Genomic DNA, 18,791 nt, shown 5'->3' with positions numbered 1-18,791 from the left:
TTTTCAGTCCCTCTGGCGAGGCAGCCTCTGAGATGAAGGTAGGTCTCATACATCAACGTCTGTTCGTGGTCTTTTTGTACATATTTTAGTCATGGCTTTAGTTTGAGGTTACATTTGGATCGTTGTGTGTGTATACTCACACTCAGGTCATTCCAAACTAATTGAACTGAAAATAATTCTAAATAAGTAATATCTCTGAAAAATTACTGGGTGTTCAGTTCAGACATCCAAGACAGGCTTGACATCTCCTGTAGTCCTACCTACAGACTACACTGCGGCCTATTCACGCATCATAGCAGGCATTGCCAACTACCGGTAGTTCTTTGGGGTACTAGTCTTTTGAGGTCATTTGTAGGAGGACATGGAGAGATGGCATTGGTCAATTGCTGACTTAAACCTTGACTTTCAGGAGGAGCTGAAGATGAATATGGTGCCCCTACAGGACAAGCTGAAGGTCTTTCAGAAGGTCACGGTCACCTTTGAGGAAGCAGAACAACACATCCAGGTTAGTGGCATTGGTGCTTCCAGCATTGAGTTTCCTCAATGTATGGGAAACACTGTATAATGCAATACTATAAGTTCATAAACTACAGTAGAATTAGAAGAATTAGTCAGAATCAGTAGAATTAATTCTGTCACTAAAATAATCTGTTTTGTGTCATACATATCTTGATGTGTTGTTCCAGACTCAGGTCCAGGATACAGAAAGACAGATCAAGCAGGAGTTTGAGAAGCTTCACCAGTTTCTACGAGATGAAGAGACATCCAGGATAGCTGCACTAAGGGAGGAAGGGGAGCAGAAGAGTCAGATGGTGAAGAAGAAGATTCAGAAGATGAGCAGAGAGATCTCATCTCTTTCAGGCACAATCAGAGCCATAGAGGAGGAGATGGAAGCTGATGATGTCACATTCCTGCAGGTATTGGGGGATATTTTCTGTAATCACAGTGAGTTTTAAAGATGTCCTCTCAACGTCATTTCATTAATATTGCTGTATTCCCCATTGTTATTGAAAGTGTTGCGCGTTGGTCCCGTTTTAAAAAACGTTGTGGTTGCTTTGTTTCAAGCCGTTTTTGCAAACTAGCAAGGTGGCTTGTGGAGAAACGAGAGGGTGTGTTCCGGGTTTCTCGTGGAAATGCGTCTCTGATTTGCTCACTCCTCCTGCTTTCGTGGAAATGCGTCTCTGATTTGCTCACTCCTCCTGCTCTTGTGGAAATGCGTCTCTGATTGGCTCAGTCCTCCTGTTCTCAGAGAGATTGTAATGGGAAACAGAGTCACCACTTCCTTGGGTGGTACTGCACTATACTGCCGTGCAAAACAAGAACGCAGTAACTTAAAATGGTCGAAAAAAAAATTATATCGGAAATGGGCTTTAAACTACCTCATTTGTCTTGTGTCAAAAAATGGTGGTCCAACACCGTCCCGTTTTGGAGAAAAATCATTTTGAAGGTGCAAAAATGACCAAAAAAAAGTTACTGCGGTGTTGGATTGGTGTTGGTTGCACGTCATGCAAAACAAAAACGCAGTAAGTCCGTGAGTTACTGCTGCACTTTCCAATGAGAATGTTTTGGGAGTAGACAGTAATACCAGCCAAAAACGCAGTAACTCTGTTTTTTGTGGCAAAAAGACACATAAATGTTGTTTTTTTGTGTGTGCATTAAATTTCTATCCTAAAAAAGCATGACCAGGAGTGTCACCACCACTTTACCGACAACACAGTTGTCGCGGCACATAGGAAACTTTGCAGCCTTTTTTCTCAGTTTGCAGTTTTCAGAGTTACTGCGTTCTTGCTTTGTAGGGCAGTATAGGGGCGCCAACAGAGGCGCGCAGGCTCCATTCAGGGCTGTGCTCTTTCGATAGCGACCCCTAGGCGAGCTGCAGGCACGGAGCAACTAGAGTGGGCATGCTGTATGTATGAGGCTTTGACCTCTGTGTGTATCTGAGAGTAACAACCAGCTGATAGCTAAGCTAAGCTAGGTTTCGGGCCACCATACGTTGCTTGTTTTGAAAACAAGCAGAAAAAAATTACTCAACATGTTTTTTAGAAAAATGGGTCGACATGGGTCGATCTGACGCAACACAGAAAGGCTTTCGAGATTCGCTCGTTTCTCTGCATTATTTGTGTCAATTGGGAAACACAGCCAGGCGAGGTGATACACCGCTATGAGAGCCTTGCAAGTGAGTTTAACTTGGGTTGACCGTCCGATTTTCAAAAGAAGTGAGTAAAACTGTGTTTTATCAGAAGTTGGCCCTTAACATTTTTTAAATGGCCTGTCTCTTTGAAAGGCACACAGGTGGCTGGAAGCTCAAGCGGTCTTCTGTCTGTTCATTTGGGTTTGTTGGGTGCTCTTGGATATCGGGGATCAGTTCATGTAGAGAGAAGAGTTCATCCAGGCACTCCAAAATAAGGTGTCCAAACGGGAAGTTACATTAAAAAGCCTTTAATGGTACTGGGCTGGGGTTACATTAAAAAGCCGACATGTTTCGACCTCACCAGGTCTTCATCAGGGCTAGGTTCAACATTGAGAAGAAAGGCCTCCCTTAAATAGTGACATCACCACATGTGACCCATTACGCACTACACACATTTGCGCACACCATAGAAAACAAAGAAAAAAATAATAGTCTGGGGTAATAAGTGATGCCACAGAAAAAAATGACCAGAAGTACAAACAAGCATCACAAAAAACAAGTAAAATCAATATCCTCATTTAAACCAGGATAGCGCATGGCATCCAGTTGGTGTATCAAAAAAGTCTCCCGCTGATTGAGTCTTTTTTGCCTGTCCCCACCTCTCCGAAGAGGTTTGACATGTTCTACACCCCTTATGCGCAGCAAAGAGCCATTTTTGCCATGGTATTCACTGAAATGTTACGCCATAGGTTAGTCACTGTTGCCCACTCTGATTGCATATTTATGTCCCGCCAGCCTATCTCTCATGCGCCTTTTAGTGCGTCTGATATAAAAGAAACCTTCAGCGCAAGGACACGTTAGGCGGTATATGACAAATGTGGAATTGCAATTAATGAAATCTCTCTGTCCGTATTCTCTCGTGGTTTTACTATCCACAAAAGATTTGGCTTGTGTAACATTTGGGCAGTGGGGGCAGTTCATACATCTATAGGTGCCAATAGGTTTACGCAGCCAGGTTTCTCTCTTTTTCACCTCTAGGTGAGAGCGCATTAATTTATCCCTTAGGCTGGGTGCCCTCTTAAAAGACACCAAGGGTGGTTCAGGGAACACCTCACGTAGTTGCGCATCACTTTCAATAATGGACCAATTGTTCTTAATAATTTGCCTGATCCGCGTCGCTTGTGTACTGTATGTCGTAACAAAAAAAGGACGGGACTGCTGGTGGCGATGGTGTTTCTTTTTGGTCAATAACGTGTTGCGTTGTAGGGAGCGCGCTTTACTGTATGCGTTTTGGATGGCTTCAGGGCGATAGGCTCTATCACTGAATCTTTTCTCCATCAGCTCGGCCTGCTCGTGAAAATCATTTTCAAAATCACAGATACGCCTTAATCTCTGGAATTGGCCTTGTGGAATATTTCTAATGAGATGTGGGGGATGGAATGAATCCGCTCTCAGAATGGTGTTCCGAGAGGTCGCCTTTCTGAATAAGGTGGTGTGCAGCTGTCCCTCCGCGTCTTTATATATCGTCAAATCCAGAAAGTTAATATTAGTTAATGAATATTCCAAGGACAGTTTAATGTGCGGGTTAAGAGTGTTTAGGTAACGGTGGAATTCCAGTAGCTGAGATTCAGAACCATTGAACACCAGGCAAATATCATCAATATAACGGGAGTACCAGGTTATGCAATTACGAACGTTTGGACACCTTATTTTGGAGTGCCTGGATGGCCTGTCTCTTTGGTTTAGCATTGAGAGCCCCGATATGGTTCACCTGAGGCCCAGGTTCAAAGATGGGTTGACCAACTCTCCTTGCTTCCCCTCCACTACATTTAACAGTAGATATCAGTGTTGCTTGTTTTCTAGCACAGCGAGCTCAGATATTTATTTAAGTCAATGAACATAAACTAAATGGGGATATGGAGAAGGATATGGATTTGTTGAGGATGTGAAGTTGGGGTGGAACGGTTAACAAAATTCACGATTCGGTTCATATCACGGTATCAAGGTCACGGTTTTCGGTTCTCTACGGTTCTTTTTTTCAGTTCATGATAAATGGTGCACTGGGAATATTAAACCATATTTATATAACTGCAATTATAAAGTGATGATGCGCAAGTTGAATCAGCTGTCGTCAACTGATGTGCGCTGTCTGAGCGTTCCAAATGCCCTCTTTCAAGTGGCTAATAGAATCAGACGTAGCACTAAATATCCTACATATGGTTTGTATAGGCTTATAATGTGAAAATGGTGTGATTTTAATTGTGTCATCCTCTGATTGCTCTCATATGTTAATGTGTTAATCAGAGAGACTGGATAAGAATCTCCTAGAATCTCTGTTTTACATATTTTTTCTGGGCAGTACATGAATTGCGGTTTGCCACAGACTGCATTTCACGGTTCGGTATGGTGTGTGAATTGTACGGTTTCGGTTTTCGGTTCGGTTTGTCCATCCCTAGGTACCATATGTGCCTTGGCCAGACAAACAATGTAATGTTACCACATTGAAACATGTTGGTGAGGAGGGTGTTCTTGGGATCATAAGCAGCATTTCTTTTCCTCAAAACACATTGAGTTGTGTTAATGTGAAACAGTTTGATTTTGGTGTCCCCTGACTACAGCACCTCCCAATCCAGTTTGGCAAAGCTCAAGTGAGTCTGCACAGGTTCCTTGATTTAGAAGTGCCGATCTGATCTGTGGGACAATAACTCTTAATGGTTGGCACTGGTAGGGGATCAAATACTTATTTCCACAATGAAATATACATTAATTAATAATATATATTCTTTTGAATATATTATACGTACATTTCATGAATAACAACATCAATATATGTATCCATTTTCATTTTAGAACTACAAGACCACAGTTGAAAGGTGAGTGACGTGCCCTCTCTCTCTCTCTCTCTCTTGTCTGTGGTTCTAAACCCAGTCCCACAGCAGCACTGATTCCTGACTGTTATTCCAGAACCCAGTGCACACTGCAGGATCCAGAGAGGCTTTCAGGAGCTCTGATCAATGTGGCAAAGCACCTGGGCAACCTGAAGTTCAGAGTCTGGGAGAAGATGCAGGAGATTATTCAGTACAGTGAGTACACATTAACACACACCACAATGGTTCATGTGACCATCATTCACATCCCTAACACACACCACGGCGTGCTCAAACTTACACAACTATTGGACCGATTCTCAGCGAAACCAAAACATGTTTGATATTAAACTCGAAATAGAACGTTGGATATTGTCTCTGTGTGTACAAGTGAAGATAAGATTAACAGTTGTGATTGTCTTTATCTGTGTGGCACAACCCGATACTATTTTAAAGTCGTATAGTTTGATCCTGGTTTATTGTTTAGCTCATCAATGTTTTCTTCCTCTCTGCAGCTCCTGTCACTCTGGATCCCAACACTGCACACCCACGACTCATCCTGTCTGAGGATCTGACCAGTGTGAGATGTGGTGATAAGAAACAGCAGCTTCCTGATAATCCAGAGAGATTTGATAAGTATGCCAGTGTGTTGGGCTCTGAGGGCTTTAACTCAGGGAAACACTGCTGGGACGTGGAGATTGGGGAGAATGATAATTGGTCCCTGGGTGTGATGACAGAGTCTCTCCGGAGGAAGGGAAACTACACCTATGAGTGGAATGTGGTTTGTGTGGTATAAACATGGTAACTATAAAGCATGGCCCCCACAACAACCTTCCACTCCCCTCACAGTGAAGCAGAAACTCCAGAAGATCAGAGTGCAGCTGGACTGGGACAGAGGAAAGCTGTCATTCTCTAACCCTGTCAATAACAAACCCCTACACACCGTCACACACACTTTCACTGAAAGAGTGTTTCCATACTTTGGCACGGTACCTGCATTGAAGATCTTACCAATGAAGGCGAAAATAACAATTCAACATCAGAAGTAAGTGTGTGCATCTGTGCGTGTGCACTGCATCTCCACCCGTGCAGTTAATGTCCGTTTATAATCCACAGCTCTGTGATGATGTGCTGATGTTGTTAAGCTGTTTCATACGCTGTTTCATTCTACACCTTTATAATTGTCCATTATGCCATAATGGACACATGCATGATGTAGGATGTCCTTGTGCTGATGTTGTCAAGCTGTTTCGCGTTATTCTGTTATTTGTATTATTTCATGTTAACTGATCCAGGGTCACGCATTAGTGAGGCCTGAGAGGACAAATGGGGAATTTCCCATCATATTTGTGTTTAAACTGTAATGATGCAGTGTGTTTCATTTATGATGCACAATTTGCTTAATGCTCATTTGTTTAATTTGTCCATACATTTGTCTTTACTTGTCTTTACCAACACCATTTTCACCATCAGTACTTTCTAATCACAGGTGTGAAGGATGTTTTTGTCTCTGGTTTCAAATGACATTATATTTGTCTTTAATCTGTGTGGCTGGAGTTCTTATAGCATCATAATTCATTGTAGGTTTGACGATGAATATCAAAAATTATTCCCCAGCTGTTCTGAGCTCATGTCATTCTCATCAGTGTTAATGGGAGGTGGATGACACAGAATACATTTAATTTAGTTCAAAGCTCTCATCATGGATTTTTTTCACTGCCATATTCAGGAAAGTATTAAATAAATACCTTCATCTCCTTTATATATTTGTTATATATCTGTGTGTGTCCTCGATTGTAAGTCTGCCCAATCTAATGTAATATTTTCTACATGAAGAACACATTTTATTTTTTCATATTATTTTGTACAATTTTGTTGGGCTTTAAGCCTTTATTTGGACAGGGCAGTAAGATTTAACAGGATATAGTTTCACTTCTGGATATAGTTTCACTAGGTAAAATCCTACCAAGTGATGACTGGGATAGATGAATGGAGTCAATAGGGATACATGCTAAAAATATTACTCCAATTTTAGTTATACCTTTTAAATTTCCTTTTAAGAGCTGTGGCTGCTATTATGTTAGATGAGGTACTTTAAAGATCTTTTGGTGTTGACCGCTCTGTTGAAATCCATTAGGCCTAATTTGTCACTTGCCCACAATCGCAATCAAGCAACACTGCCACCTGCTGGCACTGTAGTGTAATTACAGTTGATATGAAGGCAGCGACACTTGCTGTGTTCCAATAGACACCTGCTGCTATTGTAGTGGAAGGACGGTTCAATCCATACCACAGCAGACAACAAAATTGAATTTCCTTAACAGTTTGAAGGAGCATCCCAACATGAAATCCAAGGGCTCACATGCTCAGAGTACCTCAAGAGGAGGATGCCTTGGAAGACGGCTTTTTTTTTACTGTTTGCTGTTCGTTCATGTTGTATCGGTAGTCAACCAGGGGTGAAAGTAGTTTCCTATATATATATATATATATAAACAAAAGGAGATGATGTCTGGACACAAATATATATATATATGGGAAGACTTTTTAGTAAGTTTTGAGCTCCATCCTTCCGTAATTTAATCCATTTTTTTTTCATGTTCTCATAGCGGGAAAATTGCCTGTCAACTGTGTTATCAACATATTGAGGAGGAGTATGTTTTTGCCAATTTATCTCCATATTGACAGACAAACAAAGTAATTTATGTTCTAGGGAGATGGGTTTGTCTGCTCTATTTTTTCTCCTAAAAAAGTGCCGACTTGTTCCTCTGCACTGTTGACCGTAACACAGTGAGTAACACGGTTGACTGTTTTGAAAGTGTTTTTGTGTTATTGATCCCTTATGTGTTGGAAAAATCATATGAACAGACACTGAGGATTATCTCTGGAGAGGGAAGTCTTGTGTAAGGAGGGTGACTAAATTCAAATCAGATGTTACAGGGATTTATAATGAAAAATGTGTCAGTCTGTATCACAGTGAATCATAAAATCCTACTTATGAAGCTCAACAATCACATTTTCTATATCAGTTGCACAGATTAATGACAACATTATTGTTAAGGGACATAAGCACTTTCAAACGTATGTTGTTTCAACTCTGTAGTATTTTTATATATGTTTGAAATGACATAGTATTTGTCCATAACACTGTTGACAAAATAATCAAGCAAATGTTTACTTTCATTAGAGTAAGCTTATTTATCAAATGATTTAAGATTAAGCTTGGCAATTTATTTGTTTGGAAACTTAAATATATACAGGGGACAGTTGCCCTGGGCCCAGGGAGAGACGGGGCCCAACATCGGGTCCTCATTACATTGTATCTATTGGGCGGGGGGGCCCTTTGAGATGACTTTGTCCTGGGCCCGGCCAAAGCTGTCAGCGGCCCTGGTCATGGTGAAAGTATAGTGGCCGAGTAGTCTTTGCGTATACTGGGCTCCTCCACCCCACCATAGTAGACCAGGCGCTACAGCTCCAGCTCCTCATACACCTACAACAAATCAAATGAAATAAAACAAAAAAGGGAGAAGGGACACAGCACTTCACAGCATCCAGTGCTCACTGCACACAACTGAATTGCCCTCACCCCAAACTGCACCCCAAGGGAGCAGTGCGGCGGGACTACTATGCTCAGAGTACCTCAGTCATGGAGGAGGACGGGGGAGAGCGTTGGCTAATTACTCCCCCTACCGACCTGCTGGGTTGTGAGTCAAACTGGCAACCTTTGGGCTTCAAATTTGACGCCTTAACCACGTACCCATGACTGCCCATGTCATATGGTCAAATGTCAATGTCATTATGCTCTTGAGGAATTCTGTCACTACATAACATTTTCTTTAGTGCGCTATCTGAAATTAGAATTCAGTAGCCTATGTATGCATACATCATTCTCGCTGGAGAACAGGCTTCTCGTGATTGCACGGTTCTTGCAGGAGAACACAGCTTTCCGATATTTGCCCTTTTTGGCTAAAACACAGAGTTAACAGTAATAAGAACCTAAATACCTCTTAAGTCTGTTCAACCTGACAATCTGAAAAGCCATTATTTTTTCGGTTGTTACAGTAGGTTCACAGTGTTAAGTACAGACATAATCACTTGCTCAAGACTTCATGGTGTGGTTAATTAACTTAATAGTACCCCGCACTGATGAAGGCTTGATAGCCGAAACGCGTTTGCTTTTGGACATGGTAGTAATATAAATAAATAATGAGACACTGTTTGTGAGTGTGGTTTTTTCTTCCTTTACAGTAATTAACTTGATCCAGTTGCTAATGCCCCACTTGGAGGAGGGATGTCTTACAGAGGAGTGGAGAAAAGGCCCTACACATGTCCAGACTGAGGATAGCATGCTGCACTTCCTCCAATCCCATTTTAAAGGTAAACTATGCAGGATCTGGCGTCACTCGGACCAGAGTAGATATCTCAGCCAAATATGTCTGTTATGTCTATGACCAGGGCAGGGCTCTAAATGAACACCAGCCAACCGGCCAAATGCTGGTGAAATTTCAGTTGGGCTGAGTTGGGAAGAGAAGACCCATTAGTGAGTGTGTTTGGCTAGTAAGATTAGCGTCTACTATCCATTTTGGCAAGTGATGAAAAAAGTTTAGATCCCAGTCTACTGATAAGTCAAAATGGTGGATTGATTCGGAGCATGGAGCACCTCACTGCAGTCAGGTAGCCTATAATGAAAAGTGTACATTTCTAAGCCATAAAATCGTTTTATAGCCATAAAAATGTAATTTGTGAATGGGCAACATACATATTGGAAATAAACAACTAACAAATACACAATGGATCTTGAGCGGCCCCAATGGGAGGGAGGTCTTACAGAGGGGCCTTGTAGGTAGGCGCTCCACACATCCAGGCTGAGGCCTCCTCTGGCATGCCTGGGGAAGTCGTGCTCGATTATGGTGGGGTTCACCAGGGCAGACAGGTGGGTGTGCACCGTGGACAGGTGACGGCAGTAGGCGAACCCTTTGGTGGAGAGTAGAGTAGAGTAACTTCATTAATCCCGGGGGGACATTATCCCGTCCAGTAGCTCCCACATCAGCAAAATTGCTCAAACACATCGCTCATTAACTCGTTACACATCTCTGCTTACATGCTCTACTTACAAATTACAAGACAAAATGTGTCTTCGACAGTGGCGGAACAATTGCACACAGGGCCCCTTGGCAAGACACTTATAGGGCCCCCTATACATATTGCCTAGCTCACAATAGGACCCCCACCACCAATACAGGAGGGCCCTGGGCCCAGGGGCAAGTGCCCTGCTCGCCCTCCCTATAGCTCCGCCCCTGGTCTTAAGAATATTTTGGTGGAGAAACAGGAACAGCAGAGTACATGTTACCAGGCTCTGCCTGACAATAGAGAATTATCAGCAGAGGATATTTATTTTTCATCTGTATAGAGATACGGAGAAATAGCCAGTACTACTGTGATGGGTGGGAGGAAAAGGAACTTGACATGTGAGAAGGACTTGGTTTTCAGGGCCACTCTCTTGAGATAGATACCCTCTGAATCCCACATCAGAATCACAACTAACAAACTCTCGGTGGAAGAGACTAAATGTTTTCATGCTCAGTCCAGTTGCCTCCAACTAAACTCATTTGAGCGAATGAGAATCTCCACAATCTATTTTCTATTTTAAAACTTTAAAATCACAACAATCATAATCAAATCAAATCAAATCATAATAAGGCCTCTACACACTGACTTCAGAAGTCCGTGCACTTTACTTGCTGTGACATTTCATTGTTCCTGATTAAAAAAAAAAACCACACAGCAGCTTTCGAGTTGTACTATCCATGTCTCGTCAATTACAATTTGGCGTCTGGTTTTGTCAGTGCCACTCAGTGAAAATCCCTTGTTTCTCATGGCAATCATAGATTGAATACCTGGAAATGTTAATGCTTGCAAGCTGCTCAGATGGTGTGCTAGCCTGGGACAAACCAAGTTTTGTACTTAAATGTACAGCCGTCTCCAGAAGTTTTGTCGCCTATTCATCTGTTTGGAACAACAGCTAATAACCTGACTTTCAATTAATCACTTGGCTTCAGAAGTCACTCATATGAAAGGTACAACCCTCCCGAATGAAGTTTTATGCACAAAAATAAATTTCATGCACCAAAGAAAGATTGACTCTGTAATGAACACAGACAGGGCAGATTTTCACAAGACAAAAGTTTTGTTGAACATAATGTGAAAATGAGCAGATAAGTCACTTCAAAACACTTCAAATACTCAGATCGGGTGTCATACTTCATCACTGAATCACTCTCACCTCTTCAAAATATCAACTTTGGCCTTAGGTGTATGTTTAGGGTCATTGTGAACATGGAAAGCCACTCAATGAAAAACAATGAAGGTCAATGAGAGATGTTGACATATTTGCTATTTGTAGAGCAATTCGTAGAGCAGATAAGTCACTTCAAAACAGGTTATTAGCTGTTGTTCCAAACAGATGGATAGGCGACAAAACTTCTGGAGATGGCTGTATGATCCTGTTTTTTTTTTTTCAGTGAACACCAACGAAGACTGCCTGGAGCTCATAACTGTATTTAAAAGGTTGATTACACAGAGTGGATTAACAAACAGGCCTACAAGGTCCAGGGCCCTAGATGGCCACAAGTCCCAAATGGTTATTTCCCAACCCTACACCCTCTCCCCAGTCATTTCCGGTCACTATTTTACTGTCCCATCTAGGCTACTGTATAACTCTCAGCCGTGAGACTGAAAAAAAAAAATCAAATCTCCACTTCTGTGAAATACAAATAGCAATGGATCAGTGTCAATATATAGGCTATCTGTTATAACACATATAATATACAAATGTTATCAATATATGCCATTTGTGGTCTGCCCTTAACTACGTCTTTGTTTGTTTGTTTGTAAATTTAGATCATAAAAGACCAGCATGTAATGATTTGGCATTTAAGACTCCGTAAGAGTAAAATCTTCCTGCATTCTCTCTGGCATCACCAAATATTCTCTATATTGCCTTTTCACTCTCTCTCTGCACTCTCACTTTTCACTCTCACTGCACTCACAAATGAGGGCCTTATGACAGTACCAAAGACCTCATTGGGGAAGCACTTACATCACAGAGGCTGTCATGGTTATAGAATCTTGAAGTGGAACACATTCTGACAAGTTGTCATTTGCACGAACAAGCAGTTGAGAGTACACAGCAAACCTTTGAGGACCATACTTTTAATATGTTGTATTAACTTCAGACATTTTTCAGGTAAGGAATTAATTAATCTTTAATATTTTGGTTCAATCTTGGGTAAAGTTTTGTGTGTGTGTTAATCAAATGCCTAGGCCCTTCCTAAATTTTGAAAATATCTAAATACCTTTTAATGATTTTGTTACATTCAAAACTTACAACAAAGTTCGACTTAGGTGTTATTTTAGCAGTATGTTAATTACCTCAAATAATAAAACGAATTAATTTCAGTGTGAAACTCTTATTTCAAACTGCTGCTCTCTGTCAACAAAGCCTGTATAATGTCAATAGAGCCTAATCCAATCTTCAGGAGTTTAGTTTGACTCATGAATACCTTGAAAACTTACTACATAGTTGGTACCTTATACAAAAAGACAGTTGGCCTCTTCTGGGCTGCGTTTCCCAAAAACTAAGCCTAAGTAGTACTTAAGTATGAGGTGCCACCAAGGCAATATGTCACATCACCAAATGTTTATACATAAAATAATTGTATTGGCCTACATACGTTTTGTTCTGGTACATGTAAATAAAATGCTTGCGCAAAGGGCATGTGCGAGCAGGGGCGTAGGCAGAAATAATAAAACAGGTGGACCCAGAAAAAATCGGACGGGCCCAACCCGAAAGCGTGTAGGTAGATATTATAAAACCGCGCTCAAAAATGATACTTTGACATTGAAATCATAGAAATCACAGAAGATGATCCAGACTTTTGACAAAATGATTAATTATCGCTCAGTGCTATGCCATTAATTATAGTTCAATGTTGACTGTCAAGTGTGAATGGCAAGGGCCTGGATGTCAAGTGGGCGGGCCCAGGCCCACCCAGGACCACCCTTGGCTACGCCTATGTGTGCGAGGTAAAACAGTGTATTTATAAACTTTTAATGATGATGTGAGACCTATTTCTGATGTATTACCTTGAGGCCACCCACCCATCCCCCTTTTCATACATGAAAAGGGGGATCTTCTCCATTCGCCATTTTGAATTTCCAAAAAATAGCCATTTTTAGCTGCAAAAATGACTCTACTTGGATCATACTAGGAAATGTTTGTTTATTACTTAGTAAACTTTCATGTACAGATCAAATTTGGCAATAGGCAGCCCAGTTTCAATGAACAGTATAGTTGCAGTACCTTTTTGACCATTTCCTGCTCAGTGTCCCTTTAAAATTGCTGGAAATTCAAAATGGCGGACCATGTAGAAGATCCCCCCTTTCATGTATTAAAATTGCAGTTTTTCCAGTCATAATGAATACTTTGAATTTTGATGGTGGTGGTAAGTATTCATGAAAAAGGTAACATTAGTGAATGGGTAGCATGAATTCTGGAAATAAACAACTAAAAATCTCACACAGTGTACCTTTAAATAACTTATTAAAAACACATTGAGTCAACTTTATAGTTGTGATATTGTGCTATATAAATACATTTTGTTTGATTAATTCCAATGAATCAATTCATGCCAATCATGCCAGTGTGTCTTTGTGCTCGGAGGGTTCTGTAGTGATCACAATAGAACCCTAATGTCACTGACTAAACACTGCATCATAAAGCTGATGCCATGGTTTAAGAACCTTGAGAGTAGAAACACAAGACAATCACAAAGATAATGCAAAAGAAGAAGTTGAGGCTTGCAAGAAAGTGTTTGTTCTTTGCTGTGCCCATTGCAGTTGATATATAATTTGTTTTTATATGAGGAATATAATACGATCAGGTAAGATTGGTAATATTGTGGAATGTATGAATGTATGTTTTGAAAACACTTAAAAACCTTAAAACCAGTCATTGTAACACACCTTGACTGTATTAGCCTAAATATGGGACCACAGTGTTTAAATAACTCATACTGGACATAAACTGTTTCAGCTGCTGCCATCAGGCAGGCGTTACAGGGCTCTGGGTACAAAAACAAACATTTTGCACAGCTGACTTTTTAAAATCTGAATTATTTTTATACAGTATATATATATAGGTTTCTTTGTTGATTTTTAAGCACCGTGAGCATCTGCACTTTACCAATTTCGTTGTACCTGTACAATGACAATAAAGTTTCATTCATTCATTCATTCATCTTTAAACATCAGTTAAGTAACTGTCACAAAATGACTATACAAGTGTTCAATTTGCCAATCTCCACTGTCAGTGTGTCTCTGTGCTCTGAAGGTTCTGTTGTGATCACAATAGAACCCTAATGTCACTGACTAGATACTGCATCATAAAGCTGTTGCCATGGTTTAAGAGAACACTGTAGAAACACAAGACCTCAATAATGCAAAAGAAGAAGTTGAGGCTTGCAAGAAAGTGTTTGTTCTTTGCTGTGCCCATTGCAGTTGATATATAATTTGTTTTTACTATATGAGGAATATAATACGATCAGGTAAGATTGTTAATATTGTGGAATGTTTGATAGTTTATTTGAATGTAACTGAATAGGAAATCTCTTACACCTATCTAAACAATCAGCAATATTTACTCTTATACCCAGTTCAAATCCAGACCAAAAACGCATCTGTTTCAGTTAGACTATTATTTATGACTTATGACAAAACTTTTTGTTTTTCAACCTGCTTATGTGTCTTGTTTTATTATTGCTTCTCTTTGTAGTGTCCTTGAGTGTTTTGAAAGGCACTTTTAAATAAAATATATTATTATTATTATTAGTACAGTAATATGAATATTTAAATAATTAGTAATAATAATAATAATAATAATAATAATAATAATAATAATAATAATAATAAAAATAAACACAGCTTTGGAAAAAAAATAGGAGACCACAGAAAAGTTACCAGATTAGCTATTTATTTATGACTAAAACTTTTTTATTTCTATTTAATACTACTAAGTAGTGGAAGTGAATGATATGTACTTGTGTATGATGCGGAATGTTACCAGGAAGTGAGTCTTTTAATTTCACATTTAGGCCGTTTCCCAAAGTTTAGTGTGCGGCCTTCCGAGTGTATCCAATCACTGGGCGTGGCTAATAAGGCTGATACACTACCAAGACTCATACACTTGGCATTGGGAAATAGTGTTAATGAATGTTTATCCTTCAGTAGGAGGACCAGGAAGGAGTTCAAGGACTGGTGAGGTTACTCACTTAGTCCCTCTGTGAATCCCAGACCACATACAGTGTATACGTGGTCAAGGTGATGATGGAGGGAACCACTGGCATTCCTGTCAGCCATGCTAAGCTGTCATCAAGTCGGAAGGTATGAAGAGCTAACCAACACCTAGGACATGTGTTTTTCGAAATGTCTGCACCAGTCAGATGCTAAATGGCTAATAATATTACAGATTACTACATAATAACAATAACGACATCCATTTGTACATACAGCATTTGAATGGATGTTGTAAGGTTACAAATAGTAAATGTAGACAAAAAAAATATTCACTACTGCATCTTATAATTGTGATGCAGACAACTAATATTTAATGTTTTCTTTTTATCATTATTATTCCTACACTCTGCAGGTAGGCTCAGAGAGGACAGAGTCATTCCAGATTGGCCAAGCTCATGGGTGGGAAAACATCAAAGACAAGGTAAGTACATAGATACATCCCTACACAGCAACTCCTGCTTAGGTTAGGTTTCTTTCTTGGTCTCCACAAGGGAGAAATTGGTCTCGGAGACAGGTAGGTTGCAGCACCATACAACACATAAGAGAGGAAAACACCAACAAATAAAACTGACGGTAACACTTTACAATAACGTCCTATTCACAGCTTTATAAACACTTAATAAATATGAACTAATTAGCCACAAAATGTCTACAAATGTTTATAAATGGGCAAGAAATACTATGTTAACACAACAGACACAGCACAGTCGCAGCGGTCCTGGAAGGTTGTCCTCCAAAGACCAGATGGCATGAAATCACATAAAACTGACACAGTGGAGGTTGATTCCTAGCCTGGTTCACACCAGACGGTGTATGTGTAGCTTCGGCGCCCCCTGGCGGAGCAGAGCTACACACACTTCCGTCTGGTACACAGCCATAGAGCACGCTCCGTCTCCAACCAGAAAATAGGCTGACAAGAGTCACAAGACAGATTAGAGACTATATTGACTCTTTAAAGATTAACAGGAAGGTTTTTGAAGGAATTTGTTGGTGAGGAGGCCGTGCTGAAGCAAAAAATTCTCAGCCTATTTTCTGGTTGGAGACGGAGCGTGCTCTATGGCTGTGTACCAGACGGTAGTGTGTGTAGCTCTGCGCCGCCAGGGGGCGCCAAAGCTACACACACAACGTCTGGTGTGAACCAGGCTAGTTGATTCTCACTCCACTGTGTCATAGTTGGGTTATTACTCATTTACAAACATTTGTAAATGCTTTGTTAAATGTTAATTGTCATGAAATGTTAATACAGTGTTTATAAAGCTGTGAATAGGACATTATTGTAAAGTGTTACCAGACTGACAAAAAAAGTAATACAGACACACTGGATATCCTACCCCACTGCCCCTGTCCCATCAGGTGCATACCATCCCTGCCCCCACACACACACCCAATACCACCCAATCCTCCAACCTAGGCCAAAACGCACATTCACTCGATAATGCATACTAGATTACATTCATTTCATAATTTAAGGGGGGGAAATCAAGGATACATTCATTCATACATGCTCCCCTGCCAGCTAAAATCCTCATAGCCATTTCTTCATTCCATCGCCGCCCACAATATAATCACTAACTGTAGAGGTCCATTTTTTCCCACTCAATCCCAAACCTATTTCTTCCCTGTTTATTCAGTAGCTTAATAGACTAAGATATAAAGGAGTGTTTGTAGCAATAATGTTTACACAGAGGGAGTCTAAACCTCCTCCCAGAGTTCAAAAAGGATGTATTCCCCATTTGGTAGATCACCATCTGATAAAATGACATTCGCCTGACTGATGGTGGCCTGCTCAAAGAGCTCCTGTGGGTTAGGAGGGAACATCACCTCATAATCCTGCCTGCTGTTTTATTGAGGCATGACATTTCTGCACTGTGTTTTACTGTGAGATTGCCAAACCAGCAGGTAATCCCATAACGGAGAACAAACTCTATTGTGGCTCTGCAGAATATTAACATTATGTTTTCTCCAAAGACTTTAAGGGCGTATTCAGACCAGGAAAGTCCGATAGTTCACTTGCTTTGATCCGAACCTTTTTTTTTTTTTTGGTTCGGTTCGCTTTCAGACTGTCAACGGACCAAAATCTGTCAACAAAGCCACGCGCCCCGAGGTGGTTCAGCTATTTGTCCAAACAGACTTGCGCAACACAAAGTGCAAAGTGAATAGTAGTCATGGACGCTTTCCGTGCCGTTATTGCGTTTAATATCATCACATTGACATGTATTTTGAATGTTTTCCAATTTGTACAACTATCCAACTATGCTGTTGTAAGAGTAATTTTACAACAACGACGTCAAAGGGCCAGGCGGCTGCGGAGGATAGCGTTGATGTCTGCTCATCAAGCTATGACAATTCAGGCTCTTCAAGCGAGACGTATAAGGTAGGCATAAATCTATCGAGATATTCGTATTCCTAGAGCTGTAGGCATCACCATGTGGAAGCTACCGGTACATAGTTTTCTGCTTTCACCAGTCAATCAAAATCCTACTTGCCTTTCTGTGTGCTGTTGAGCCCTCTCGTGATATCGTAGTGTCATATGAACACTCAATGTTTAAAAAAAAAACGATACATGTAGGCCTATTAAAGCAAAAAGAAACGTAGCATAAACAGAACGTGCCTTCTGTGCCTTCATTTTTGTACTGTTCTTCTACTCTGCTTGTTATACTGTACACACCATGCATGTTTTAGTAGTAGCTATTAGGCTCCACCTAGTGCATCGAATGAATACAACACATTGCATATACCACAGATAAAAACAAACCACCAGTCAGACAAGAAGCTAGGACCCTTCCCCCTTTACATAATTATATTTTCCTTGTATGACCTATTAAGCAGGTGACAATAAATGCAGAATTTTGTGTTTACTGCCATTGTGTGTACTGGAGCATTGAACATAAATATAATTAATATTATTGTTTTTATTTCTAATGATGACATGATGTTTGGGTTTCTCTGTTCTCAGGAGAATCTGGGTCAATGAACGGTCCCAAGATTGGTGGCACCTTGTAATGACTATCTGGACAGACAGGCAGTTTGTACAGAATTTCCGAATGAGAAGGGCAACGTTCGACTGCGTTTGTGGTATGCTGCGACCCCTACTGACCCGCCAGCACACCAGTTACAGGAGGGCCATCTCTGTCGAGATGAGAGTGGCAGTGTGTTTGTGGAGGCTGGCAACGAATATAGAATACAGGTCTCTCTCAAATTTATTTGGCATCGGAATTTCCACCTGTTGTGTGGTCACACAGGAGGTAATAACGGCCATCAACACAGTCCTCAAGCCAATATTTATTAAACCTCCAAGTTTGGCCTACTGCCGAACAATCACTCAAGCGTTCAGAGACAAATGGCGATTCCCCCAAGTTGTGGGTGCCATACAGTAGATGGCTCATACATTCCAATTAAGGCACCGGTAGATTCACCATCCCACTATTACAACAGGAAGGGGC

At 40.7% G+C, this 18,791-nt stretch overlaps 1 protein-coding gene across 1 annotated transcript; it reads left to right on the top strand.

Moving 5' to 3' along the window:
- Nucleotides 1-331: 331 nt before the first annotated feature.
- LOC134460538 (E3 ubiquitin-protein ligase TRIM35-like) lies at nt 332-6,544 on the top strand. The gene is made up of 5 exons (XM_063212918.1): nt 332-505; nt 687-917; nt 4,982-5,004; nt 5,096-5,214; nt 5,514-6,544. Exons 1-5 carry the CDS (start codon nt 362-364, stop codon nt 5,792-5,794), a joined length of 798 nt encoding a protein of 265 aa, XP_063068988.1. The 5' UTR covers nt 332-361; the 3' UTR covers nt 5,795-6,544.
- The last annotated feature ends 12,247 nt before the right edge of the window (nt 6,545-18,791 follow it).

Source organism: Engraulis encrasicolus, chromosome 13 (genome assembly GCF_034702125.1).
Source record: "Engraulis encrasicolus isolate BLACKSEA-1 chromosome 13, IST_EnEncr_1.0, whole genome shotgun sequence".
Taxonomy (NCBI): Eukaryota; Metazoa; Chordata; class Actinopteri; order Clupeiformes; family Engraulidae; genus Engraulis; species Engraulis encrasicolus.
The sequence above is the reverse complement of the archived record's forward strand: the minus strand, read 5'-3'. Positions and strand labels throughout refer to the sequence as shown.

Coding starts and splice junctions, on each gene's coding strand:
- LOC134460538 (XM_063212918.1), top strand. CDS start 362: ATGGAGAGATGGCATTGGTCAATTGCTGACTTAAACCTTGACTTTCAG. Junction 918..4,981: donor ATGATGTCACATTCCTGCAG/GTATTGGGGGAT, acceptor TTTTCATTTTAG/AACTACAAGACCACAGTTGA. Junction 5,215..5,513: donor GCAGGAGATTATTCAGTACA/GTGAGTACACAT, acceptor TCCTCTCTGCAG/CTCCTGTCACTCTGGATCCC.